At 34.6% G+C, this 23,606-nt stretch overlaps 1 protein-coding gene across 2 annotated transcripts in view; it reads left to right on the top strand.

The window, feature by feature from the left end:
* The window catches only part of LOC149794949 (uncharacterized), a 72,610-nt gene extending 49,863 nt beyond the window's left edge, over positions 1 to 22,747 (top strand). Inside the window, exons 5-11 of one of the 2 annotated variants that reach the window (XM_089964611.1) lie at positions 5,432 to 5,521; positions 7,337 to 7,441; positions 9,592 to 9,708; positions 11,255 to 11,445; positions 11,987 to 12,027; positions 18,421 to 18,562; positions 21,163 to 22,747. In XM_089964611.1, the coding sequence (XP_089820737.1) occupies positions 5,432 to 5,521; positions 7,337 to 7,441; positions 9,592 to 9,708; positions 11,255 to 11,445; positions 11,987 to 12,027; positions 18,421 to 18,562; positions 21,163 to 22,507 (2,031 nt within the window). In that variant the 3' untranslated portion in view covers positions 22,508 to 22,747. Of the gene's footprint in view, positions 1 to 5,431; positions 5,522 to 7,336; positions 7,442 to 9,591; positions 9,709 to 11,254; positions 11,446 to 11,986; positions 12,094 to 18,420; positions 18,563 to 21,162 lie in introns of both variants that reach the window. The other variant, XM_089964610.1, reaches the window with a different exon arrangement.
* Positions 22,748 to 23,606: the final 859 nt, after the last annotated feature.

The following is a 23,606-nucleotide window of genomic DNA, read 5'->3' as shown; positions in this document are numbered from 1 at the left end:
GCATTTTTCATATTATCATAGATCATTACATGGGGCTTTTAACAGCAAAGTGAAACACTTCTTTTTCAACATAGGGATATTTTATATCTTGACCTATTTTTACCATCATAGGAAAGGTTAATTTCTGAACATATACAGTAAGCAAACACTGAGTGAAGAGTTCAAACAATCTATATAGCATAGACAACCCAAGTAATTTCTGATCTTATTACTGAATCATAGTCTATCCATTATATTTAACCTACCATTAGTTCTTGTAGAAAAGTATCTTAACATTGTTTAAATATAATGAAGAAGTGTTTCTTATCACCCATCCCTTGATTAACTTAAACTTCTCTTTATCAAAACAGTAGATTCTTAACAATCTCAGTTTGCCACCACGTTATGGCATCGAGTACCAATTGTTTTTCCATAGACCTCAATGCTAATGTTTTGTGAAATAAATATACTTTCTATCCTACCTCAGCATGCATGTCACACACTGTCATACAGAACAATGTTAGATTGTCAATTTGACAAAGACAAAACCAGGTACACCATTGCATTTAAGAGAGATAATTCTGCTGGAACTAGACAGGGGTAAGAGTTATCTGGTCACAACAGCCACAGTCTCAGCCATGTGTACCACATTTTAACAAAAATCATAAAAAATACAAAATATGATCTAGATCAGAATTAACAATCTCACATGTTGCCAAGAGGCTCAACGTTTTTTAAGCCTAACAGAAAGTACAACTCTTACATAATGCACCAATCACAGCTAGTGTTGTTATTTATTTCTGAATACAATGTTCCCTACACCTTAAACTCTGCCCACCTGGGGTTGCACAATTGGTACCATTATACCTACTGTCAACCTTAATTTTTTCAATAATCTGTGATATAGCTCGGGACTGTACAAGTAACAAGTGTACTTAGTTAAAATTGTCAAAAACAATTTTATGAGGTACCAAGCTGAGTCTTATATTAATGTGTATTTAATGGTCTTTTAACTATTTCAGCTGCTGTTTTCATATTTGTGCTTTACTACCAAACTAGATTTTGGGAATAAAATTAATTGTTTTAACTATGAGCTGTGTTTTATTCATATCAGCAATTATTGAGCTTCACATGGGTGATATGCGATAAATCACGTTATATCATATTATGTAATAACTAGGTCCAAGGTCAATGTACCAATTAGCATGTACCTCTCCTTCTTTAAAAAGTACAATTCACCTAAAATAAAGGACTTTATATTTGTTTGGTAGATGCACAACTTAACATCAGAGACAGGTGGACATGACCCAATCTTATCATAAAGTATAAGCGTTTAACACTTTACACTGTCTGCAGATACAGGAGGTCACCAACCCCCAGTCCTCACACAAAGGTCTACCTACCCATCCTCTTTGTAACACAAATAGAAAACTTCCCTCCTTTGTGTTGTGAATAAAATTGATGCAGTAAGCCAACCAGTCACCAAATATAGTAGATCACAGCTTCTAAGTGGTTATGTTGGATTGGGGGTGAAATTTGTTATTAAAATACAGAAAAAGCCAAATAAAAACAATAAGTATAGTGAGTCAAATGGAGTTAAAACAGGAGGAAAGTGTGTATCTAAAAGGGAGATGTAGCTTATGGTAAAGGAATTAAAGGAGACAAAAGCAGCAATGAGAAAAATGAGAAGTGAAAGTTTAATGACCTTACCTTGGACAAATATATGGGCGCAGGGCCACATAGGTCCAAGGACAGTCCGAAGGCAACTGTGCTATAACATCCCTTACAGGTACCCAAATTTCAGGTGAAGTTGTGTTCATTTCCATCTAATATAAAAGGGTGATTAATTTAGATAATATAGATACATATAATATATATTTCTTCTGCGTAAGAAATTAACAATAATGGGCTTATGTTAGGCAGAAAATACCTCAACCAAACAAAACATATTTTATCAGTTTTTCAACTTGTAAACTTTACTGTGAGAAATTATTAAATTGCTTCTACTTACAATTGCATCAAGATTGAGGGCTAATATAATACTTCACAAATCTTCTCTTTATTTTCATAACCAATCACTGAAAATGTGAGTTTTACTTTCTTGAAATGTTATGTCTGGTGTAAGGGAGATAACTGAATGATATACATAAGGTGTGGTATTTTTATTTCTTCTAATATATTATCTATGTAATATAGATGAGTTCATGAAAGACATGTATTAACTTCAATGCAATTAAATTATTCAAAAATACATTATTGATAAGGTGAGAACTTAACATTCAGATTTCTATATGTAATGGAGAACTCAAGAGTGATGTAATTTTGTTTTCTGAGTATGAGGCAGCTGTTTTATATCACATCGTTGATGTTCTCTACAATGCCAGCATGTGGAGTGTAGCCTTCCATAACCATGCAGATATGATCCCATGCCAATTTGGATTCTTGCAATGGGATGCAAAGTTTGAAGAACAGTGTAGACTTGAAAGGAATGAATGGCAATGTGTGACTAAAATGGTAATCACTCAGTAATGTTGGACCTAATCTGGAAATTCCACAAGAACAACTGGACAGAAATAAATAGAATTAATTGAAAGTCAATAGTAGGTTATAGTTGGGCTTATACAAGTGTTAATGGGAAATGCTGACTTAAAGAAACTGGTCTTGTCTGTTGGTATTTGCTGCTACTTCAACAAAAGGGACTGCAAGAGAACTTAACTAAATAAACTGCATGAACAATTTCAAGGCAGTAAAGTGTACAAAAATGGATAATTAGAGCAGGTTAATTAAAACAAAATGGGAAGGGATACTATATCTTTAATAAATGACCTAAAATTACTCATACCAGAATATTCTATGTGATGCAAGTGATCTATCTACAAGTGAACCTAGAGTGTTTTCTATCCTGGTTTATGACATGCCTTACAAGAACAAGATAGTTGTGTTTTATACATGAATTTTCATCTTTTGCAGGTAAAATAGTCAATATTTGGCCAAAATCAACTATATTATGTTTACATAACTTATTTTGTTGCATGTATTCCAATCTAGGAGCTAACAACACAGACATAAAGGCATCAGGCAACACAAGTCTGCATCTGTCATAGCTATAGTTATCAAAAGTCCCCATCCAAAGCCAGCTTGTGCTATTTTCTGAAGATTTCATACATTTTATTCTTAAAGGACTTTCAATATTTGACCAAAACTGTTCAGCACCCATTTGTTTTCCTATATCAAACTAATAAAGTTCATAAATGCCACCCACATATATGCAGTGGTGTCGCTAGGGGGGTGCAGGGGGAGCGGACCGCACCGGGTGACACCATCTCAGAGGGGTGACACCAAAATGAAAAATTGCAAATTTTACAGAGCACACACTGCTCGGTCTAGTCGGATTTCATAAGCGGATAACCGATCATAGTTAAATACATGACTAGCAGGCACAGCAGTGGCGTCGCTAGGGGGATGCGGGGGGGTGCAGACTGCACCGGGTGACACCATCAGAGGGGGTGACAGCAAAATGACATTACTAAGGATTCTGTATGGTCTGTTACGGAAGGAGGACCAGGGGGGTGACACCATGAGCTACCGCACTGGGTGACACCAACCCGAGTGATGCCACTGCATATATGCGTTTCTATGGATACACTGAGGCTGTTCTTCCCTTAAGGTATTACGGTACCAATTGTTTTTCCATATACCTCAATGCTAATGTTTTGTGAAATAAATATACTTTCTATCCTACTTCAGCATGCATGTTACACACTGTCATAGTGAACAATGCTAGATTGTCAATTTGACAAGGACAAAACAAATCCTACATGATACAAGTGATCTATCAACAAGTGACACTAGACTGTTCTCTATCCTCATTTATGACATGCCTTACAAGAACAAGATAGTTGTTTTTTATACATGATTTTTCATCTTTTGCAGGTAAAATAGTCAATATTTGGCCAAAATTAACTATATTATCTTTACATAACTTCTTTTGTTGCATGTATGCTAATCTTGGAGCTGACTACACAGACATAAAGCCATCAGTCTATGCCTGTCATAGCTATAGTTACAAAAGCCCCCATGCAAAGCCAACTTGTGCTATTTTCTGAAGATTTTATACATTTATTTTCTTAAAAGACTGTCAATATTTGACCAAAAATGTTTAGCATCCATTTGTTTTCCTACATCAAACTAGTACAGTTCACAATGCTTCCCACATGTCTGTGTTTCTATAGATACAATGTGAGGCTGTTCTTCCCTACAGGTATCACGGTACCAATTGTTTTTCCATAAACCTCAATGCTAATGTTTTGTGAAATAAATATACTTTCTATCCTACCTCAGCATGCATGTCACACACTGTCATAGAGAATAATGTTAGATTGTTAATTTGACAATGACAAAACCAGGTACTCCATTGCATTTAAGAGAGATAACTCTGCTGGAACTAGACAGGGGTAAGAGTTACCTAGTCACAACAGACAAATTTTCAGCCATGTGTACCACATTTTAAAATAAATCATAAAAGGTACAAAATATGATCTAGATATGAATTAACATAATCTCACATGTTGCCAAGAGGCTCAATGTTTTTTAAGCCTAACAGAAAGTTCAACTCTTACATAATGCACCAATCACAGCTATTGTTGCTATTTATTTCTGAATACAAAGTTTCCTACACCTTAAGCTCTGCCCACCTGGGGTTGTACAGTTGGTACCGTTATACCTTATAGCTTTGTTTTGGGAATCTATTGTCAGTCATCTTTAATAATTTGAACCAGCATTTATGAATTCTACTATATGTTACAGACTGCTTCAACTCCTTAAAGATAAAAATATTTGGAGTGTGTTTTGTAATACCAATAATATATTTATAAAAAGACATACCTACAGTTTCAATGTAACTGAATTTGTAAAAATCCAAATTTCTGACCCATAATTCATAATTCTATCTGGAGTAGAGTTTTTGTAGATAGTTTATCAAAACGATTATGTTTATTCCTCAGACTATAAAGTGCCTTTGCTGCTGAACTTTTTTTTGATGTATATACCATGAGGTTTTAGAAGAGAATACACAACCAATCTCTATCAGGCAATCACCAAAATACCATCTTTCATATCCTTTCAAATATCTCCCTTTTCAAAAAACTAGTTTTATTTGTTTCCAGGTTTATCTTAAATTTCTAAAGGTTTCAGTATTCTTTCAATTTATTTATAATTCTTTGAAGCTGAATACAGTTTAAGCAAAGGTAACCAAGCCATATGCTTAAAACAGTGTAAATATCTTAGTAAATTTTAATGTTACACATATTCTGGTCAGAAATATGTCTACATAATTTAGAACTAATGAACGTAAATTAATTATTAAATAATAATAATAATACTAATAATAATAATACATGCAATGGGAATAATAATAAAGCAACATATACAAATTTGAGATTTACATTGATAGATACTGGATGGTTTCTTACTCGTCGCCTCAACTGATGGAACGATCCTCTATGTGTCGGACAATGTACTCCAATATCTAGGCTTTAATCAGGTAAGATAAAAGTGGAAAACATTTTATTTTATTATTCTCTTTTGTCCAAAATTATTATTTATTGACAACATTTTCATTTTTAAACACAACATGTATCATTATATATATGTGAAACAAAAGTGCATGAGGTTGAATATGTATTTCAATGATAGTGTTAAACTATTTACACGGTGCCCATGTCCTTTAAGTGAGAAATGCTATTCTCACAACCACTGTACATGATCTTCAGAAGGCTATTTGAACAGCTGTTGCATATTCAGTTTACTTAAAAGCTATTTGTACATTTTCTGTATACCTGATCTGACATTTTTTCAAGTCATTGCAGGTAAAACTGGTATAATTGCAGACAGATTAATGGCAGAAAAAATGGAACAGTCTCTCCAGGATCCCTGCCCCTTTGCAGGTGGGTGGGGTGGGGAGTGGCACAATGCAGTTTACATGGTATGGCTGGGTGGGGTGGGGAGTGGCACAATGCAGTTTAAATGGTATGGCAGGGTGGGGTGGGGTGTGTGCCTCTTGTTTAAATTGTTTTTGACCTCTTACCACCTTAATCTGGCCTTGTGTACAATTTTAAACACTTACTGCTGCATTCCCTGCAGTAACACGTCAAACTTCAGAAAATCCAGCACTGTTCCATTCATTTACACAATTGCAGATAGAAATTGTCCTGGGTGGCCAAGTGGTTTAAGGTGCTCACCATTACAGATCACTGACATCTCACCTCTGTCCACATGGGTTCAAGCCTCAGGCTTGTCCAACATGGATATATGAGTAAGCTTGCCAGTAACATCCCGGGGTTCTCCCAGGTTCTTTCTAAACCAAAACAACTGGCCATCATGTATAGCCCATCATGTGCTTAAAAGTGGTCGTTTTTGCATTAATTATTATTTGCTATATTTTTAATTCGTCCAGTTAATACATGATGGTTACTTTATAAAATATAACCTTTACTGTGCACATTTAAAAAACTAAAGTAATGCTCAGTAAAGAATAATTGAACTGTTTACTTTTTTCCTGATAAATAGATAACCAAACTTGTAATAGTATTGATGGGTAACCACCCATTAATTAATATGAACACAAGCTTGGTGGCTGATGTTTTGAAATACCAGTAAATGTTTTGTTGCTTGTCAGCTCTCATGTAGTTGGCCACTTCTGGCCAGAAACTTACTTATACATTATGTTTAGCTGAGATTACATAGTTTTGAATATCCAGTCACAGTGAGGATAGTCTAGTCTATGTGATTGTGGGTACATGGCAGCCGTGCAAATAGCCTTTTCTAAAGTTGGTACAATGGGCTCTTCCAAAACTGAAATGTATTGAATATTTTCGAGACAAGGAACTTTTTATTTCTAAAATTTCTCTTTATCATGAAACTATAAGATACTGAATCAAAAGTTTCAATATATTCTTACTTAGAAGTCAAATTACAAACTGAAAGTTTGTGTGATAATTGGATGGTATTTTTGTTCTTCAATTAACAAAACTATGACTTAATGAGTGGTCTAGTTTGTTTTTTGGATTTTCTATTATCAGCAGATTTCTAAGATTCATTGACCACACAAAACACAATTAATGAAAACATTTAAAACAGGTTGGACATGGTAAAATTAGTCCATTAATTTTATACCTATCACTTTATCAAAGCCAGTTTGCTTATGCAAATTTCGACCTTTCCTAAATTTCAACAGATTTTAATTTTGACAGGCTGGAGACCATTGGTATATGCAATATGAATGACTGTAGAAAATATTAACTTTAATTATTAAAAACAATTACCCCAAACCGATCTTAATATATATTTTTTAAAATAGGTGGACCTTATGCACAGGTGCATTTATGGCATTGTACATCCAGATGATCATCTAGAAGTTAAGAAAGCTTTAGAGGGAAAGGCAGATCACTCTGACAACAGACAGGTACACAGTCAATTGCTTCCTCTTATTATAAAGAATTTAGCTACCAGGTATTAGAAAATGACTGGGTATAAGAAAGTCCTGTCTTGGAACTTTGGGCTAAAGTGAGAGTGGAACTTGTATATTTGGCACATGGTAGAATTTTGCTCACTTTGCTGCCCCCCAAAATAAGAGTCAATTTTATATTGTTCGTTTTATTGTGGGCCTATGATATCCCTTTTTCTGCATGACAAAATCATTGTGGCAATTTTGTTGTACCTTGTACATTGTACTTGACAAGATTGTAAACCATAAATTGCATACATATATATGGTTCATCACTGCAAGACACAGGCAGTAATCCAATATGCTTCTACAACAGTACCATGGCTGTTGGTGCAGATATTTAATCAGTTTTCATGATTATGCATAAATAATAACAACTACATGTATTATCAATACAATATAACAATCTCCTACATATTAATCAATCTGATCAATCAGTTAGTGACAGTACTTAGAAGAGATACTTTAACTCGTTCAGACTGCATGAGAGGTCATGTTGGGTAAAAATGATGAGAAAAATTTATTTGCACTTTCGGTGATTGCTTTGGCAGGTTTATGCATAATCATGAAAAACAAGGAAATCTTGGTACATGAGGCCACTGGTGAGAAAGGAGCATAGCAAATTATTGCCCTGTCTTATGATGATATTGGTTTGGTTTTTATATACCTGCCTCTTAGTGCAGCATGTTGTCATGTGACCCTGTCTGTCCTTAAATGTTTCCTTTGCTGCACAATAATTTTACTTCTAAATCATGTACTATTTGATTTTGGGGTTGAAAGAAGAATGATTAAGGTCACTTTGAATGAATAAAAATTGTTTCCACATAACATAATTAAAGGAAAAACAAATATTGAATTTGGGGTGAAAAAATAAATGGTCAAGTTCACTGTGACTACAAGAAGAAAAATGGTTTCTGCAAAGTAGCATTAGTTTTACACCACAGACCTGGATCAAACTTTGTGGATAAATTGTACTTTGGATCAGAAAGAAGCCTATGCATCTCAGGGTCAAAAGGTCAAAGGTCAATGTTACCTTGACTTAAGGAAGAAAAGTAGTTCTGCATAAACGTTCACCAAAGTTTGGGTAACTTACATGTTGGGTACGAAAGAATACTACTGATTGTGGGATCAAAAGATCAAGGTCAACATCACTGTAAATGAAATAAGAAAAATATTTTCAACAAAACTACTACTTAAGTTCAAGACCATGAAATGTGACCAAAAGTTTTGTGGAGAGCTGGCACTTAAAGTATGGAAAAAGCTGGTTGATTTTGGGTTCAAAGGTCAAGGCCACTGTAGCTCAAAGAAAATCTGACTGCATGATAATTTTTTTCTTGTTGTTTTGGGCATAGTGCCCTTTCTCAGCACAAGATAGGCTATACATAGCAGCCAGTATAGCTGGTGGAGGAAAGCCTCTATAAGAACCAGGAAGCTACTGGCTAGCTTTCTCATAAATGGATGAGCCAGAGACTTGAGCCCAATATGTGGACAGAGGTGATTTGGCAGTATTTAGTAAAGGTGAATACTTTAGACCAATTGGCCACTTGGGGCCCCATATTTTCTTGAGTAAGTTCTTTGAACACACTTTTTTAGATGGCATGCTCTTAGGATAATATAGAACACACACAAACACACACACACACACACACATATATATATATATATATATATATATATATATATATATATATATATACAATGGCAAAAAAATGATTTTTGCACAATAAGTTTACTTCTGGACCACATACCATAGCTAATGGTCAAAAGTCAAGGTTACATTGGGACTATTGGTCAAAGATCTCCAGTCAACCATTCTTGTTATTGCCTATATAAGGTAATATTAAACATGGGACATGTGCATAATTGGGCATTCGTTGTACTCTTATTAGTAATGGGACATGTGCATAATTGGGCATTCATGTACTCTTGTTAGTAACAACACTGCTATAATAATTTTAATGTATTTTCTGGAAGAATGGATGGGTCTTTTCCATAAAAACAATCACACCTGCTATTGGATACATGTCTTTTACTGTCATGAAATAATGCTGCTGTAAAATGCATATATCATTCCATAAACAGTGTATAATGAGTATGCTTTTTTGTAGGAGAAAAAGGCATGCAGCAAAGTGGATACAACAGAAAAGCAGTCGACAAATGAAATTTCTCCTACATCTTTTCTCTGCCGAATGAAATGCTTCAGTGGCAACACTGCTGGATTCATGGTGAGATGAAATGTTCTACAGACTACCTGTAATAGTCTTCCCCTTTTATGTTTGTGGGAACTCTATGTAAACCGTGTCATAAGTAAGAACTTTATACAAGGGGTGTTCTGATGATTTGGTGTTATGTGTTTCATGGCAAAGCAAAACTTGAAGGCTATATTATATTAAGGCAAGTAGATTTCCACAATAAAGGACACACTACAGCAGCTGATATGGACTGATACAATGATGAGAATCAAACCTGCACCTTTCTTATCACACATCCACTGTCCTGTCCACTAAGCCACTGTGGCTCATGAGGCATATTCTGAGACAATTGTGTCCTGAAGGTGCATTAAAACACACAAATTGATGAGTAAATTTCCAGGTGTGAAATGACATTATAATTGGTTTTAATAATCAAGTATTAATCAAAGCAAAATAAATTTAATAACAATAAAAAAACAAAATTTGACTGATTATTGGGATCCAAAACCATCCCATGTTATAAGGAAAGCTGTATGCTGATGGGCTTTATAATGGTGGACCACTTTAATATTTCAGGATTTATTGCCATAACCCAGAAAATCTATTAAGACTAAAAATGTCCCAAAATTTTAATTGAGAAAAATAAATCAGTGATCACTTCAGGTGAATGTACATGTATTATGTTTTTACAACAAACACTAGTGTCTAAATCACACTGTTTAAAAATGGATTATGTCAGTAGTACTTTTTGGGAAAATATCAATCTATGCAGAAATATTGTCAGTGAGGATGATCTGTGACTTTATGTGGATTTAAGAATAAAAATGGGAAGAAAGCATAGGTAATAAAAGCAATGAAACACTTCAATAATGTGATTACACAAACAAATGTAACAAATCTAATAATTTCACCTATTATCATTTAGAATGGGACTGATGAGTATGCATATTCGTGTAAATATATGATTGTGTGACACATAGTCACAATTTAAAGATTGTGCATTTTGCTAAGTGATAGCTGTTGTTCACTTCTGCAAAAAATAAACTTAGTTTTTGATGGACTATTGAAAACAGTCAAAGCAGTTATGCTCATACAAATGGACAAGGCTTACAAGTGGATAAGGCACTGAATGGAATGCTTTGGGATAGGAACAATGCATTTTTTTTGAGGTGCTTTTTTATATGTATGTACAATTCCAGGGTTCTCTGAGATGCGAAAATTGATGTATTTTCCATTTTGGATGCAAGAAAATTGCAACAGCCATGTCCTCAGTAATCAATATGTCCATTTCTTTGAACTGTTTCTACAAAGCAAGTAACAGTCTTATAGTGTCCGGATTATCAGGGAGTCCAGGTTATTGTAAAGAGATTAGGTGAAGACAAACAGACCAAATCTTAGAATGTTAGGAGATTAAGATGACTGCTAACTGTCTCTCAGTGCCTTGTCATTTCTTTGCAGGTATTTTGTTTTTAATACATGGCGGTATGAATACCAATTTATTATACTTCAAGGTATTGGATGAATTCAATAAAGATGAAACAGACTTCTACTTTGATCTACTAAATTTTGTCTATTTCAGAAGCTTCACTGCAGCGGCAAGATTAGACATATCCTTGAGCTTGGAAAGGCAAACCGAATATCCTCCGATGTTGCTATCATTTTCTGCCAGCCATTCATGTTGACTGGAAATGACTTCACACATGAAATCAAACAAGATGTGTTCTGGAGCAAACATGACATGGATCTCACCATTAGGGAGTTGGACAAAAAGTATTAAAAATAATCTACTTTTTATAATATATTAGAAATAAAGAAGATGACTGAAAATCACATCATAATCTATACAGATGATTTTGTCTCCTTTTCAAACACCCTGTGCCTGATTTGTCTATTTCCACTAGTTTTGTGCAATGTTTGGTCATTTCTTTTTAACAGATTGTCATTGACACCATGAATGATGTTTGTCATACATATCTGCTGGAGACATGAGAATCCAGGCACATAGTCTGCAATACTGTGGAATACATCAGCATGGAAATGAATGCAATCAAGAAGAAATTTCATTTATTTTCCATCATTTAAGATAAATATTTTGAACCACAAATTGGCATCTGAGAATAAAGAACAAGGTACACAAGCTAATCAGGAATTTGTATCTTTTTTAAATCCTTATTTATACTTTTGTTTTATTCTTAAATTACATGTACAAAATGGATGATAGCAACATCAACAATACACCAACATGTTCTTAATTTTAAAACACTCTCGGCAATTTAAACATCCATGAAATAATTGTTCTGTCCTATTTCAGATCACTTGAGATGATTGGATATGAGACAGATGAGTTGAATGGTAAATCCTTGTACAGCATTATACATCCAGAGGACTTGTTCACCTGTGCAGCATGTCACAAAACCTGTATGTTAGAACATTGAAATAACCCATAACTCTGAATGTGTATGTGTGCTATCAACTTAAATGTGACTGGGTTATGCTTTTAGTGGCAATCAGTATACTTTTTATTACAGTTTAAAGGAAAACTATTAAAAAATTCTCTATAACATTTAGAGTTAAATTTCCAGACATTTATACATTTGTGCCAATTGACATCATCTGTTATTTTGTTTTATAATATAGGTGTATGTAAACAAATTGTCCTTGTCTAAATGACCTAGATTTTGAATATTTGCAATAAACTGGTTCAAGTGTCATTAAATGTTACAAATGTGTTACATTAATGACGTGCCGTTTTTTTACTAGGTTTTGACAAAAGATAAAGTACACAACTGCCAAAGCTTATTTAATAGCAGTAATGGTATATGTCTGGCATATATGTCACCGAAGTCAATGCCCTAATGGATATATCTCACTAAAGTCAATGTCCTAATGGATATATCTCACTAAAGTCAATGTCCCAATAGTAGTAATGACATATGACTGGCATATATCTCACCAAAATCAATGTCCTAATGGCTATATCTCACTAAAGTCAATGTCCCAATAGCAGTAATGGCATATGACTGGCATATATCTCACCAAAGTCAATGTCCTAATAGCTATATCTCACTAAAGTCAATGTCCTAACAGCAGTAATGGTATATGACTGGCATATATCTCACCAAAGTCAATGTCCTAATGGTTATATCTCACTGAAGTCAATGTCCTAATAACAATAATGGTATATGTCTGGCATATATCTCACCAAAGTCAATGTCCTAATAGCAGCAGTGGTATATGACTGGCATATATCTCACCAAAGTCAATGTCCTAATGGCTATATCTCACTAAAGTCAATGTCCTAATAGCAGTAATGGCATATGACTGGCATAAATCTCACCAAAGTCAATGTCCCAATAGCAATAATGGTAAATGACTGGCATATATGTCACCAAAGTCAATGTTCTAATAGCAGTAATGGCATATGACTGGCATATATCTCACCAAAGTCAATGTCCCAATAGCAGTAATGGCATATGACTGGCATATATCTCACCAAAGTCAATGTCCTAATAGCAGTAATGGCATATGACTGGCATATATCTCACCAAAGTCAATGTCCCAATAGCAATAATGGTATATGACTGGCATATATCTCATCAAAGTCAATGTCCTAATTGCAATAATGGTATATGACTGGCATATATCTCACTAAAGTCAATGTCCTAACAGCAGTAATGGTATATGACTGGCATATATCTCACTAAAGTAAATGTCCTAATAGCTATATCTCACCAAAGTCAATGTCTTAATAGCAGTAATGGTATATGTCTGGCATATATCTCACCAAAGTCGATGTCCCAATAGCAGTAATGGTATATGACTGGCATATATCTCACTAAAGTCAATGTCCTAATAGCTATATCTCATCAAAGTCAATGCCGTAATTGCAATAATGGTATATGACTGGCATATATCTCACTAAAGTCAATGTCCTAACAGCAGTAATGGTATATGACTGGCATATATCTCACTAAAGTAAATGTCCTAATAGCTATATCTCATTAAAGTCAATGTCCTAATAGCAATAAGGGTATATGTCTGGCATATATCTCACCAAAGTCAATGTCCCAATAGCAGTAATGGTATATGACTGGCATATATCTCACCAAAGTCAATGTCCTAATGGATATATCTCACTAAAGTCAATGTCCTAATAGCAATAAGGGTATATGTCTGGCATATATCTTACCAAAGTCAATGTCCTAATGGCTATATCTCACTAAAGTCAATGTCCCAATAGCAGTAATGGCATATGACTGGCATATATCTCACCAAAGTCAATGTCCTAATAGCTATATCTCACTAAAGTCAATGTCCTAACAGCAGTAATGGTATATGACTGGCATATATCTCACCAAAGTCAATGTCCTAATGGTTATATCTCACTGAAGTCAATGTCCTAATAACAATAATGGTATATGTCTGGCATATATCTCACCAAAGTCAATGTCCTAATAGCAGCAGTGGTATATGACTGGCATATATCTCACCAAAGTCAATGTCCTAATGGCTATATCTCACTAAAGTCAATGTCCTAATAGCAGTAATGGCATATGACTGGCATAAATCTCACCAAAGTCAATGTCCCAATAGCAATAATGGTAAATGACTGGCATATATGTCACCAAAGTCAATGTTCTAATAGCAGTAATGGCATATGACTGGCATATATCTCACCAAAGTCAATGTCCCAATAGCAGTAATGGCATATGACTGGCATATATCTCACCAAAGTCAATGTCCTAATAGCAGTAATGGCATATGACTGGCATATATCTCACCAAAGTCAATGTCCCAATAGCAATAATGGTATATGACTGGCATATATCTCATCAAAGTCAATGTCCTAATTGCAATAATGGTATATGACTGGCATATATCTCACTAAAGTCAATGTCCTAACAGCAGTAATGGTATATGACTGGCATATATCTCACTAAAGTAAATGTCCTAATAGCTATATCTCACCAAAGTCAATGTCTTAATAGCAGTAATGGTATATGTCTGGCATATATCTCACCAAAGTCGATGTCCCAATAGCAGTAATGGTATATGACTGGCATATATCTCACTAAAGTCAATGTCCTAATAGCTATATCTCATCAAAGTCAATGCCGTAATTGCAATAATGGTATATGACTGGCATATATCTCACTAAAGTCAATGTCCTAACAGCAGTAATGGTATATGACTGGCATATATCTCACTAAAGTAAATGTCCTAATAGCTATATCTCATTAAAGTCAATGTCCTAATAGCAATAAGGGTATATGTCTGGCATATATCTCACCAAAGTCAATGTCCCAATAGCAGTAATGGTATATGACTGGCATATATCTCACCAAAGTCAATGTCCTAATGGATATATCTCACTAAAGTCAATGTCCTAATAGCAATAAGGGTATATGTCTGGCATATATCTTACCAAAGTCAATGTCCTAATGGCTATATCTCACTAAAGTCAATGTCCTAATAGCAGTAATGGCATATGACTGGCATATATCTCACCAAAGTCAATGTCCCAATAGCAATAATGGTAAATGACTCGCATATATCTCACCAAAGTCAATGTCCTAATAGCAGTAATGGCATATGACTGGCATATATCTCACCAAAGTCAATATTCTAATAGCAGTAATGGCATATGACTGGCATATAGCTCACTAAGTAAATGTCCTAATAGCTATATCTCACCAAAGGCAATGTCCTAATAGCAGTAATGGTATATGACTGGCATATATCTCACTAAAGTAAATGGCCTAATAGCTATATCTCACCAAAGTCAATGTCCCAATAGCAGCAATGGTATATGACTGGCATATATCTCACCAAAGTCAATGTCCTAATGGCTATATCTCACTAAAGTCAATGTCCTAATAGCAATAAGGGTATATGTCTGGCATATATCTCACCAAAGTCAATGTCCTAATGGCTATATCTCACTAAAGTCAATGTCCTAATAGGAGTAATAGCATATGACTGGCATAAATCTCACCAAAGTCAATGTCCCAATAGCAATAATGGTAAATGACTGGCATATATGTCACCAAAGTCAATGTTCTAATAGCAGTAATGGCATATGACTGGCATATATCTCACCAAAGTCAATGTCCCAATAGCAGTAATGGCATATGACTGGCATATATCTCACCAAAGTCAATGTCCTAAAAGCAGTAATGGCATATGACTGGCACATATCTCACCAAAGTCAATGTCCTAACAGCAGTAATGGTATATGACTGGCATAAATCTCACCAAAGTCAATGTCCCAATAGCAGTAATGGCATATGACTGGCATATATCTCACTAAAGTCAATGTCCCAATAGCAGTAATGGCATATGACTGGCATATATCTCACCAAAGTCAATGTCCTAATAACAGTAATGGCATATGACTGGCATAAATCTCACCAAAGTCAATGTCCCAATAGCAGTAATGGCATATGACTGGCATATATCTCACCAAAGTCAATGTCCTAATAGCAGTAATGGCATATGACTGGCATAAATCTCACCAAAGTCAATGTCCCAATAGCAGTAATGGCATATGACTGGCATATATCTCACCAAAGTCAATGTCCTAATAGCAGTAATGGCATATAACTGGCATATATCTCACCAAAGTCAATGTCCCAATAGCAATAATGGTATATGACTGGCATATATCTCATCAAAGTCAATGTCCTAATTGCAATAATGGTATATGACTGGCATATATCTCACTAAAGTCAATGTCCTAACAGCAGTAATGGTATATGACTGGCAAGTATCTCACTAAAGTAAATGTCCTAATAGCTATATCTCACCAAAGTCAATGTCCTAATAGCAATAATTGTATATGTCTGGCATATATCTCACCAAAGTCAATGTCCCAATAGCAGCAGTGGTATATGACTGGCATATATCTCACCAAAGTCAATGTCCTAATGGCTATATCTCACTAAAGTCAATGTCCTAATAGCAGTAATGGCATATGACTGGCATAAATCTCACCAAAGTCAATGTCCCAATAGCAATAATGGTAAATGACTGGCATATATGTCACCAAAGTCAATGTTCTAATAGCAGTAATGGCATATGACTGGCATATATCTCACCAAAGTCAATGTCCCAATAGCAGTAATGGCATATGACTGGCATATATCTCACCAAAGTCAATGTCCTAATAGCAGTAATGGCATATGTCTGGCATATATCTCACCAAAGTCAATGTCCCAATAGCAATAATGGTATATGACTGGCATATATCTCATCAAAGTCAATGTCCTAATTGCAATAATGGTATATGACTGGCATATATCTCACTAAAGTCAATGTCCTAACAGCAGTAATGGTATATGACTGGCAAGTATCTCACTAAAGTAAATGTCCTAATAGCTATATCTCACCAAAGTCAATGTCCTAATAGCAGTAATGGTATATGTCTGGCATATATCTCACCAAAGTCGATGTCCCAATAGCAGTAATGGTATATGACTGGCATATATCTCACTAAAGTCAATGTCCTAATAGCTATATCTCATCAAAGTCAATGCTGTAATTGCAATAATGGTATATGACTGGCATATATCTCACCAAAGTCAATGTCCCAATAGCAGTAATGGTATACAGAAGGCATATATCTTACAATAGTCAATAACTGTTGTAAATTTCAAGACACTCAATCAGATTGTTCTGAGTTTTCTACCTGAAGATGTATGCATTTTTAACATGAAATAAAAAAACACCTATACATATTTCCAGTATCTTGAATACCTTATATAACAGAAATACTTAAAACATGATTTAAATTAAAACACAAGAGGTCTTTAAATTCTATTTGGGTCATTAAAATGTGGTTATATCACAAAAATTAAAAAATTTGCTTTAGCAGGAATTGACAGGTGTAAGCAAATTGATAGAAAGTAATTCATAAAGCTGAGCACTGAATACATTTCAACTAAACAGCTGATTGAAAGAATACTTGAATTAATCAATGCATCATGGCAAATATTTTATTTGTATTAAATATAATCACCTGTATAAATATCAATTTGCAATTTTCTAAGATAGTATGTGCTGTATTGTTTTCACGTATCATTATACTGAACTGGATTAATTGTTGTACACCCCCATGTCTAATGTGGCATAGTGCACACTGTCGATTGGTTGAATTTATTGCTGTATTTACTATTTTGCTCGGAAAGTGATAATCTGTCTTCATCTTTGTCAAATACTCATATTGCATATTGGTATTCAGCCTGTGGTTTATTCTAGGACTCATGGTACTAATACAGTTCCCATAGCAACCCTGTGCAAACACCATAATATTAAAAATTCAATAGCTTTAAATTTCTGAGTGCTCATGATCAAACCTATATTTATCAGTATAGATGAAACCTGGATGACAGCTTCTTTGTAGAGTAAAGGATATGAGCCACAACATTTTCTGGACCTACAGGTGTTTCAAACATGTGCTTTCAATTCTGCACCAAAGAGTCAGGTGCTAATTTTAGTAATGAGTGTTCAAAGCTAAAGACTGTTAAATGACTGAAATTCCATCAAGAAAACAATGTCTCTATTTTCTCCAGTTACAATTAGGATAAGCTCTCAAAAGATTCTTTTTCCTACAAAATAACTTTCATTATCAACCAATCCTGGCCACTCAAATCCATACATACTCTATTTTATGTTCACCCATTTCCAAGCTGGTTCATTTTTCCACACAATTAGTACCTTGTGTCCTCTATTTTCTTTATTTTCCAGTGACAGAGAGTATGGAAATACAAACTATGTACCTTCGTCTTCAGACAAAGGGTGGGACATGGATGTGGTTTCATACTAGAGGAAAAGTTATTTGCAAGAACTCCAAGAAGTTCTCCATTGTTTTCACACACTGCCCTGTGAGGTAACATTTTGCTTTATTTGACAGAGACCAGAATGTAGATTTCTCACATGGTCCCATTATTTTTCATAGAAAGAAATCTGTTCTATAAATGATGACTTGGCTTCAAACTTAGTTTTACTGATATAAGACTGCAAAATGCTGAGGCCACTAGAGGACATTGCTTTGGCCAGAGCAGCCATCCCTAGCTGATCTGAGCAGATTTGAACTGGTCGCCTTTGTGTCTGACATACTATCCACTGACACACCATGGCTTCCAACAATCTTACATAGCAATTTAAACCCATTCCTGTGTATGATACAAGAAACAAATATAACCCCACTGAAAATAAATATGCCGTCTGATGCCAACATAAACTTATGAAATATTGAAAAGATATTGAATTGGAGTAACTAACATATCAATATGGTGAAATATGTGGGAAGCAGAACTTCCTGAGAAATATAAACTGGTTTTATAATGTCAGTCGGGGTATTATCGGTCAAGATGTATTATCGGACAAACCAGTAAAAATCAGAAAAACTATTTAAACGCAAAGTAGTAACCTATAAATATATTATATGTAACATCCAACCTCATCATGTTCATTATATTGAAATACATGTACGATGATACTCGGATTAAAAAAGGTGACAAATGTATTTTGTACTAAAACAAGCGACTTTTGCAGCACTTCCAGTATTTAAATAGTTTATTCCAAAACCGTATTTTTGCATTTCCAGAGAGAAAAAATGTGCCTGACCCAGCTTATGAATCCGAAATGATATAGACCAATTCTTATTCTGTTTGACTGAATGTTTACTCTGATGCCTGCTTTGAACTTCATTTGATTGGTTGATAAATATATAGGGGTACACCTGAAAGGGGGCATTATCGGATGTTTGAAATACATGTAGCAGGTTATGAAGTACAACCAACTGGTTAATATTTCTAATAAATTAAGCTGGTAAAGAAGATGTAGATGATTTAGTTTGTATTCCAAGCAAAACTGTGTTGCTAACATTTGTGATTAACAAATTAAGAATCGGATATATCAATACTTTACATCCCTCATCACTGACAATAAAATAAAATCTTTTCACCAACTTGTTTGCTATTATTATTCTTATTATTAAAATATTTGATTTTAAAAAGTTTTAGCTGTCTCATGACAGGTCATCAAGACTTTTTACATAAGAGTGTAATACACATTATTAAGACATAATGAAATGTTTGTAACAATCCCTAGCTCGATAATTCATGGACTAGTAATGTAAAAAAAAAAGATTATCTTGAAGCATTAATGATGTAATTTCTTTTATTGCACTTGGGTTATTGGAAAACAAAATAGTACTCACCTTTCTGGCAATAACTGAATTTTTTGGTTACATAGTTCATTTAAACTTTTTTGAAACCCCATTATGCCATTTTTATACAGGCGGTAACAATCATGATAAATATAACCAAAATTAAGAATATTTACATTGTCTTGTTTAATTTATTTTCTGTGCTTGATTAAACTACATATGTTAGGGTTTTAACAAGGATTTTTGAACTTTTTACTGAGAATAAAACCAAATTATTTTACAAATCGTCAAGGATTGGCTAAATTTGTAATTTATGTGCAGTGTCGATGCACAAGTGATTAAATACACAAGGAATACTCAGATTTGGTGACATCATCAAAATGCACCCATTAATACATTAACCCCTGGACATTTTTGTCGTTTTCGCCTGAAATTAGAGTAGGAAACACATTTTGATAGCAATTTTTGAATACATCTGAAAACACCAACTTCCAGGTGATCATCCAATAACATACTGCCTAGCTGTGTTAGAAATATTGTTTTTAATTGACTATTTGGTTCGTGCATGAGCAGATTGGTAAAAGTTGGAGTTCTTTTTTTTTTTTTTTGCTTAATGGAGCCATTATTTTTGTATCAAGACAACTCTTTATTCCAAATGCCCATCTTATCCTACTTTTTGCAAAGCTTCATCTGTCTGTTTGCAGTTCATACCTGTTTGCCTTACATCTGAGACCAAAAAGTCTAAAATCCAGACACAAAATCGGATTCCAACCACGGGCGAAATTTGGGTAGAAAAAAATCAGGTCCCAAAAATGAGGTTTTTACCTCTGTATTTTATAGCGCAACTAGAAATTCCAGATAATTTGGTATCATTGTAGAACTAGATCTGTCTACCTTTCTATAATACCACCAACTTTAGTGTATCTTGCATGACCATGATGCTATAGAGCTCGGCAGTAGGCTACTACCTCCTGCCACATTAACTCGTCACCAGGGCTTAATGTGTTAACATAAAAAAAATACAAATTAATGTCCGATGATACCTAGATGTCTTATTACTGCATTCCATTTAATATTTGTCCAATAATACCCCGACTGGCATTACATAAAAATGCTAAGCAAAGTTAAAACTCCGTAGCAGATCTACATTCTGTAATTGTTTAGCCTATACATTAAAATGCTTGAAAATATATATGTATTGATCAGATTTTATAGCTATTCTAAATGATTACATTTATTTCATCATTAGCTTATGTTAAACATCTATCTGGCCTTTACTTGCACTGTAGGCCTCATGAATCTTCATCTTGTTGCAGAGAAGAAGACAGTACCTTCATACAGCAGGAGTCTGCTCTTCGACAGAGGTATGCCATCACTGATCTCATCTACATGCATCAGTTTGGTTTACGAGCAAATGCTGCCATTTTTTATAGTGATATGACTGACCATGGAGAGCCTTTAAGCAGCCATAGATCATCACAAAGCTCTCTTGATGAGGAGATAGCTTTAGTCCTGCAAGGTAGCATGGGTAGCTGTCCATCTTCGTGGCATGCTACATTAGAGAGACACTCTCCAGTGCTGCCATCTAGCCATGTGGCTCATAAAATAACTCAGAGGGAGAAACAGATACAGTATGCAGAGTTCAAACGGCGTAAGCAGACTGAACAAACAATACCACAAAACCAATCATGGAATCACACCTCATTCTCTTCTAATACCTCTCCATCTCAGGGTCCATTCTGTTTACCAGAGATACCTTTTCCAACAATTCCACAAATGCAAATGCAACCTGATCTGTCTACTCACAGTCAGTTTGGGGTGACTAACAATGCATATGGTGATAACAGACAGTTTTGGCTTTCATACTATGGTTCACCTACAAATATAAATGACAGAGACATTAAGCATCCACCATGGCATCATCAAAATATTGGTGGAGCTTATCAAGCTGATTGTGGAAACTATTTTAATCCTACACTGGTAAGAGCTCCTGTCTACAATTTTCCTCCATCCCCTCCACCATCACCTGACATCCATCAAAGAAGAGGATATGAAAGGAAACCCTCAATCTGGGCTGAGGACAAAGCAGGCAGTATTTATCATGGTAAGAACAGAGACGTATCAGCCAATTCACCAATAAATTGTTCTACCGTGAACTATCAGATGCCAATAATAGATGTAAAGGCAAATTTGTTTTCTCCATATGACCAACAAGCATCAAGAAACACAGAGTGCATGGGTACTGTCCAACATATCCAATCTCAAGCAAATATCAGATTCTCCATGAGGTATCATACGTGTTTAGGCAACAGAGAAGGCATTGAACAAGGACATCCATTTGTGAATACAATTAATCCCCCTGTCATGCCACAAATCAGCCAAACCTTAGGACTTTCAGCCAATAATATAATTAGTATTCCATATGCAGTCAATGAAACTGAAACAAGCTCAACCAATGATGTAAAACCTGTGCTCACAAGCAGCCAATCATGTGCTTTTGCAAGCGGTTGCTGTGTAGAACCAAAGGAAGTCCAGTACGATATTGAGGCTTCCATTCATATGAAAATTGTGGAAAATGAAAGGAAAGCCATGACTGCTGGAAAAGAAGTTCTCGACCTTCCGTCAATTGGAAGTTTTCTTGAATACTTGAATGAAGGATAGAAGCTTCGATTGCAAATGTGGCGGTACAAACATATGTACATTAGTGAAAACTGTATACGGTATCTTCTTATTCAACGAATAATTTTTCTACACGGCAGGGTGATATGGTTATTTAGTAGAACAATATATATGTGACTCGTGTAGGTGACAAAATGTACATCTTATAAACTTAAAAGACACAAGCTTCTTGAGCCAGAAATCTGAGCAGGCGCCATTAATATAACTAGCAAAATGTTTAGTTCTTTTGGCCATTTAATAAGAAAATTGAATTCTACATACTGTATTGTACAAAACATATATCAGACATGTGAATGAACATGAAAGAGAAATGAAAATATTGCAAATAACAAATTGCTTTACTGTTTTATTCTTTTTCCTCTTTGTACATAAAAGATGAATATAATTTTTCTTCTTGATATTAATGAAGCCACTATTGCAAGAGTGCATGAGTGCTGGGTATAATTTCTTTCTTTAGTATACAATTTTCATTTACTAATTGCAATATGTAAACAGATTCTGAGGTAAAGTATAATGTACAAGCTGAAGTAAGATCATATCTTTAAAAAATTGTATATGTAGCCATTTAACTAATGGAAATGTTAAAATCTAGTTAAGATTTACTGCCCAAACAATACAGAATATTTATATCAATGACGATAAAAAAATCATTTGCACTGCTTAAAGAAACAATTTTTTAAAACACCTCTAACAATGAAAACCGCCATGATCATATTAATAAATCATGTACATGAATGGTAGCAATGTGTACTTGCTTATAAGTCGACTCAAACTGCAAACAACAAAGATCCATAATGCAACTGAAGAGTATGGTCTCTGTTGTTTGTTCTACTGATTACTCCTATCAAACTGCACAGACCAAGATCTGCTGGTACATTTTATGGCAGATCTGAGTCCGTGCAGTTTGCAGTAAAACTCGACTTATAAGCAAATACATGCAGTAATAAAGTGGTCAAATACTATATAAATGTATTCCTTTTCCAGTAGAATATTTTCTTGAATTGATATCTACTGTACTTTTGTAAGTTAATACTACTGGTAATACTACAAAAGGTGACATGGCAAAAGTAATTAAATTTAA

The sequence above is a fragment of the Sinohyriopsis cumingii genome, chromosome 7 (assembly GCF_028554795.1).
Source record: "Sinohyriopsis cumingii isolate HCF-2022 chromosome 7, ASM2855479v2, whole genome shotgun sequence".
In the NCBI taxonomy this organism is placed as follows: Eukaryota; Metazoa; Mollusca; class Bivalvia; order Unionida; family Unionidae; genus Sinohyriopsis; species Sinohyriopsis cumingii.
This window is presented reverse-complemented; position numbering and strand designations above follow the sequence as displayed.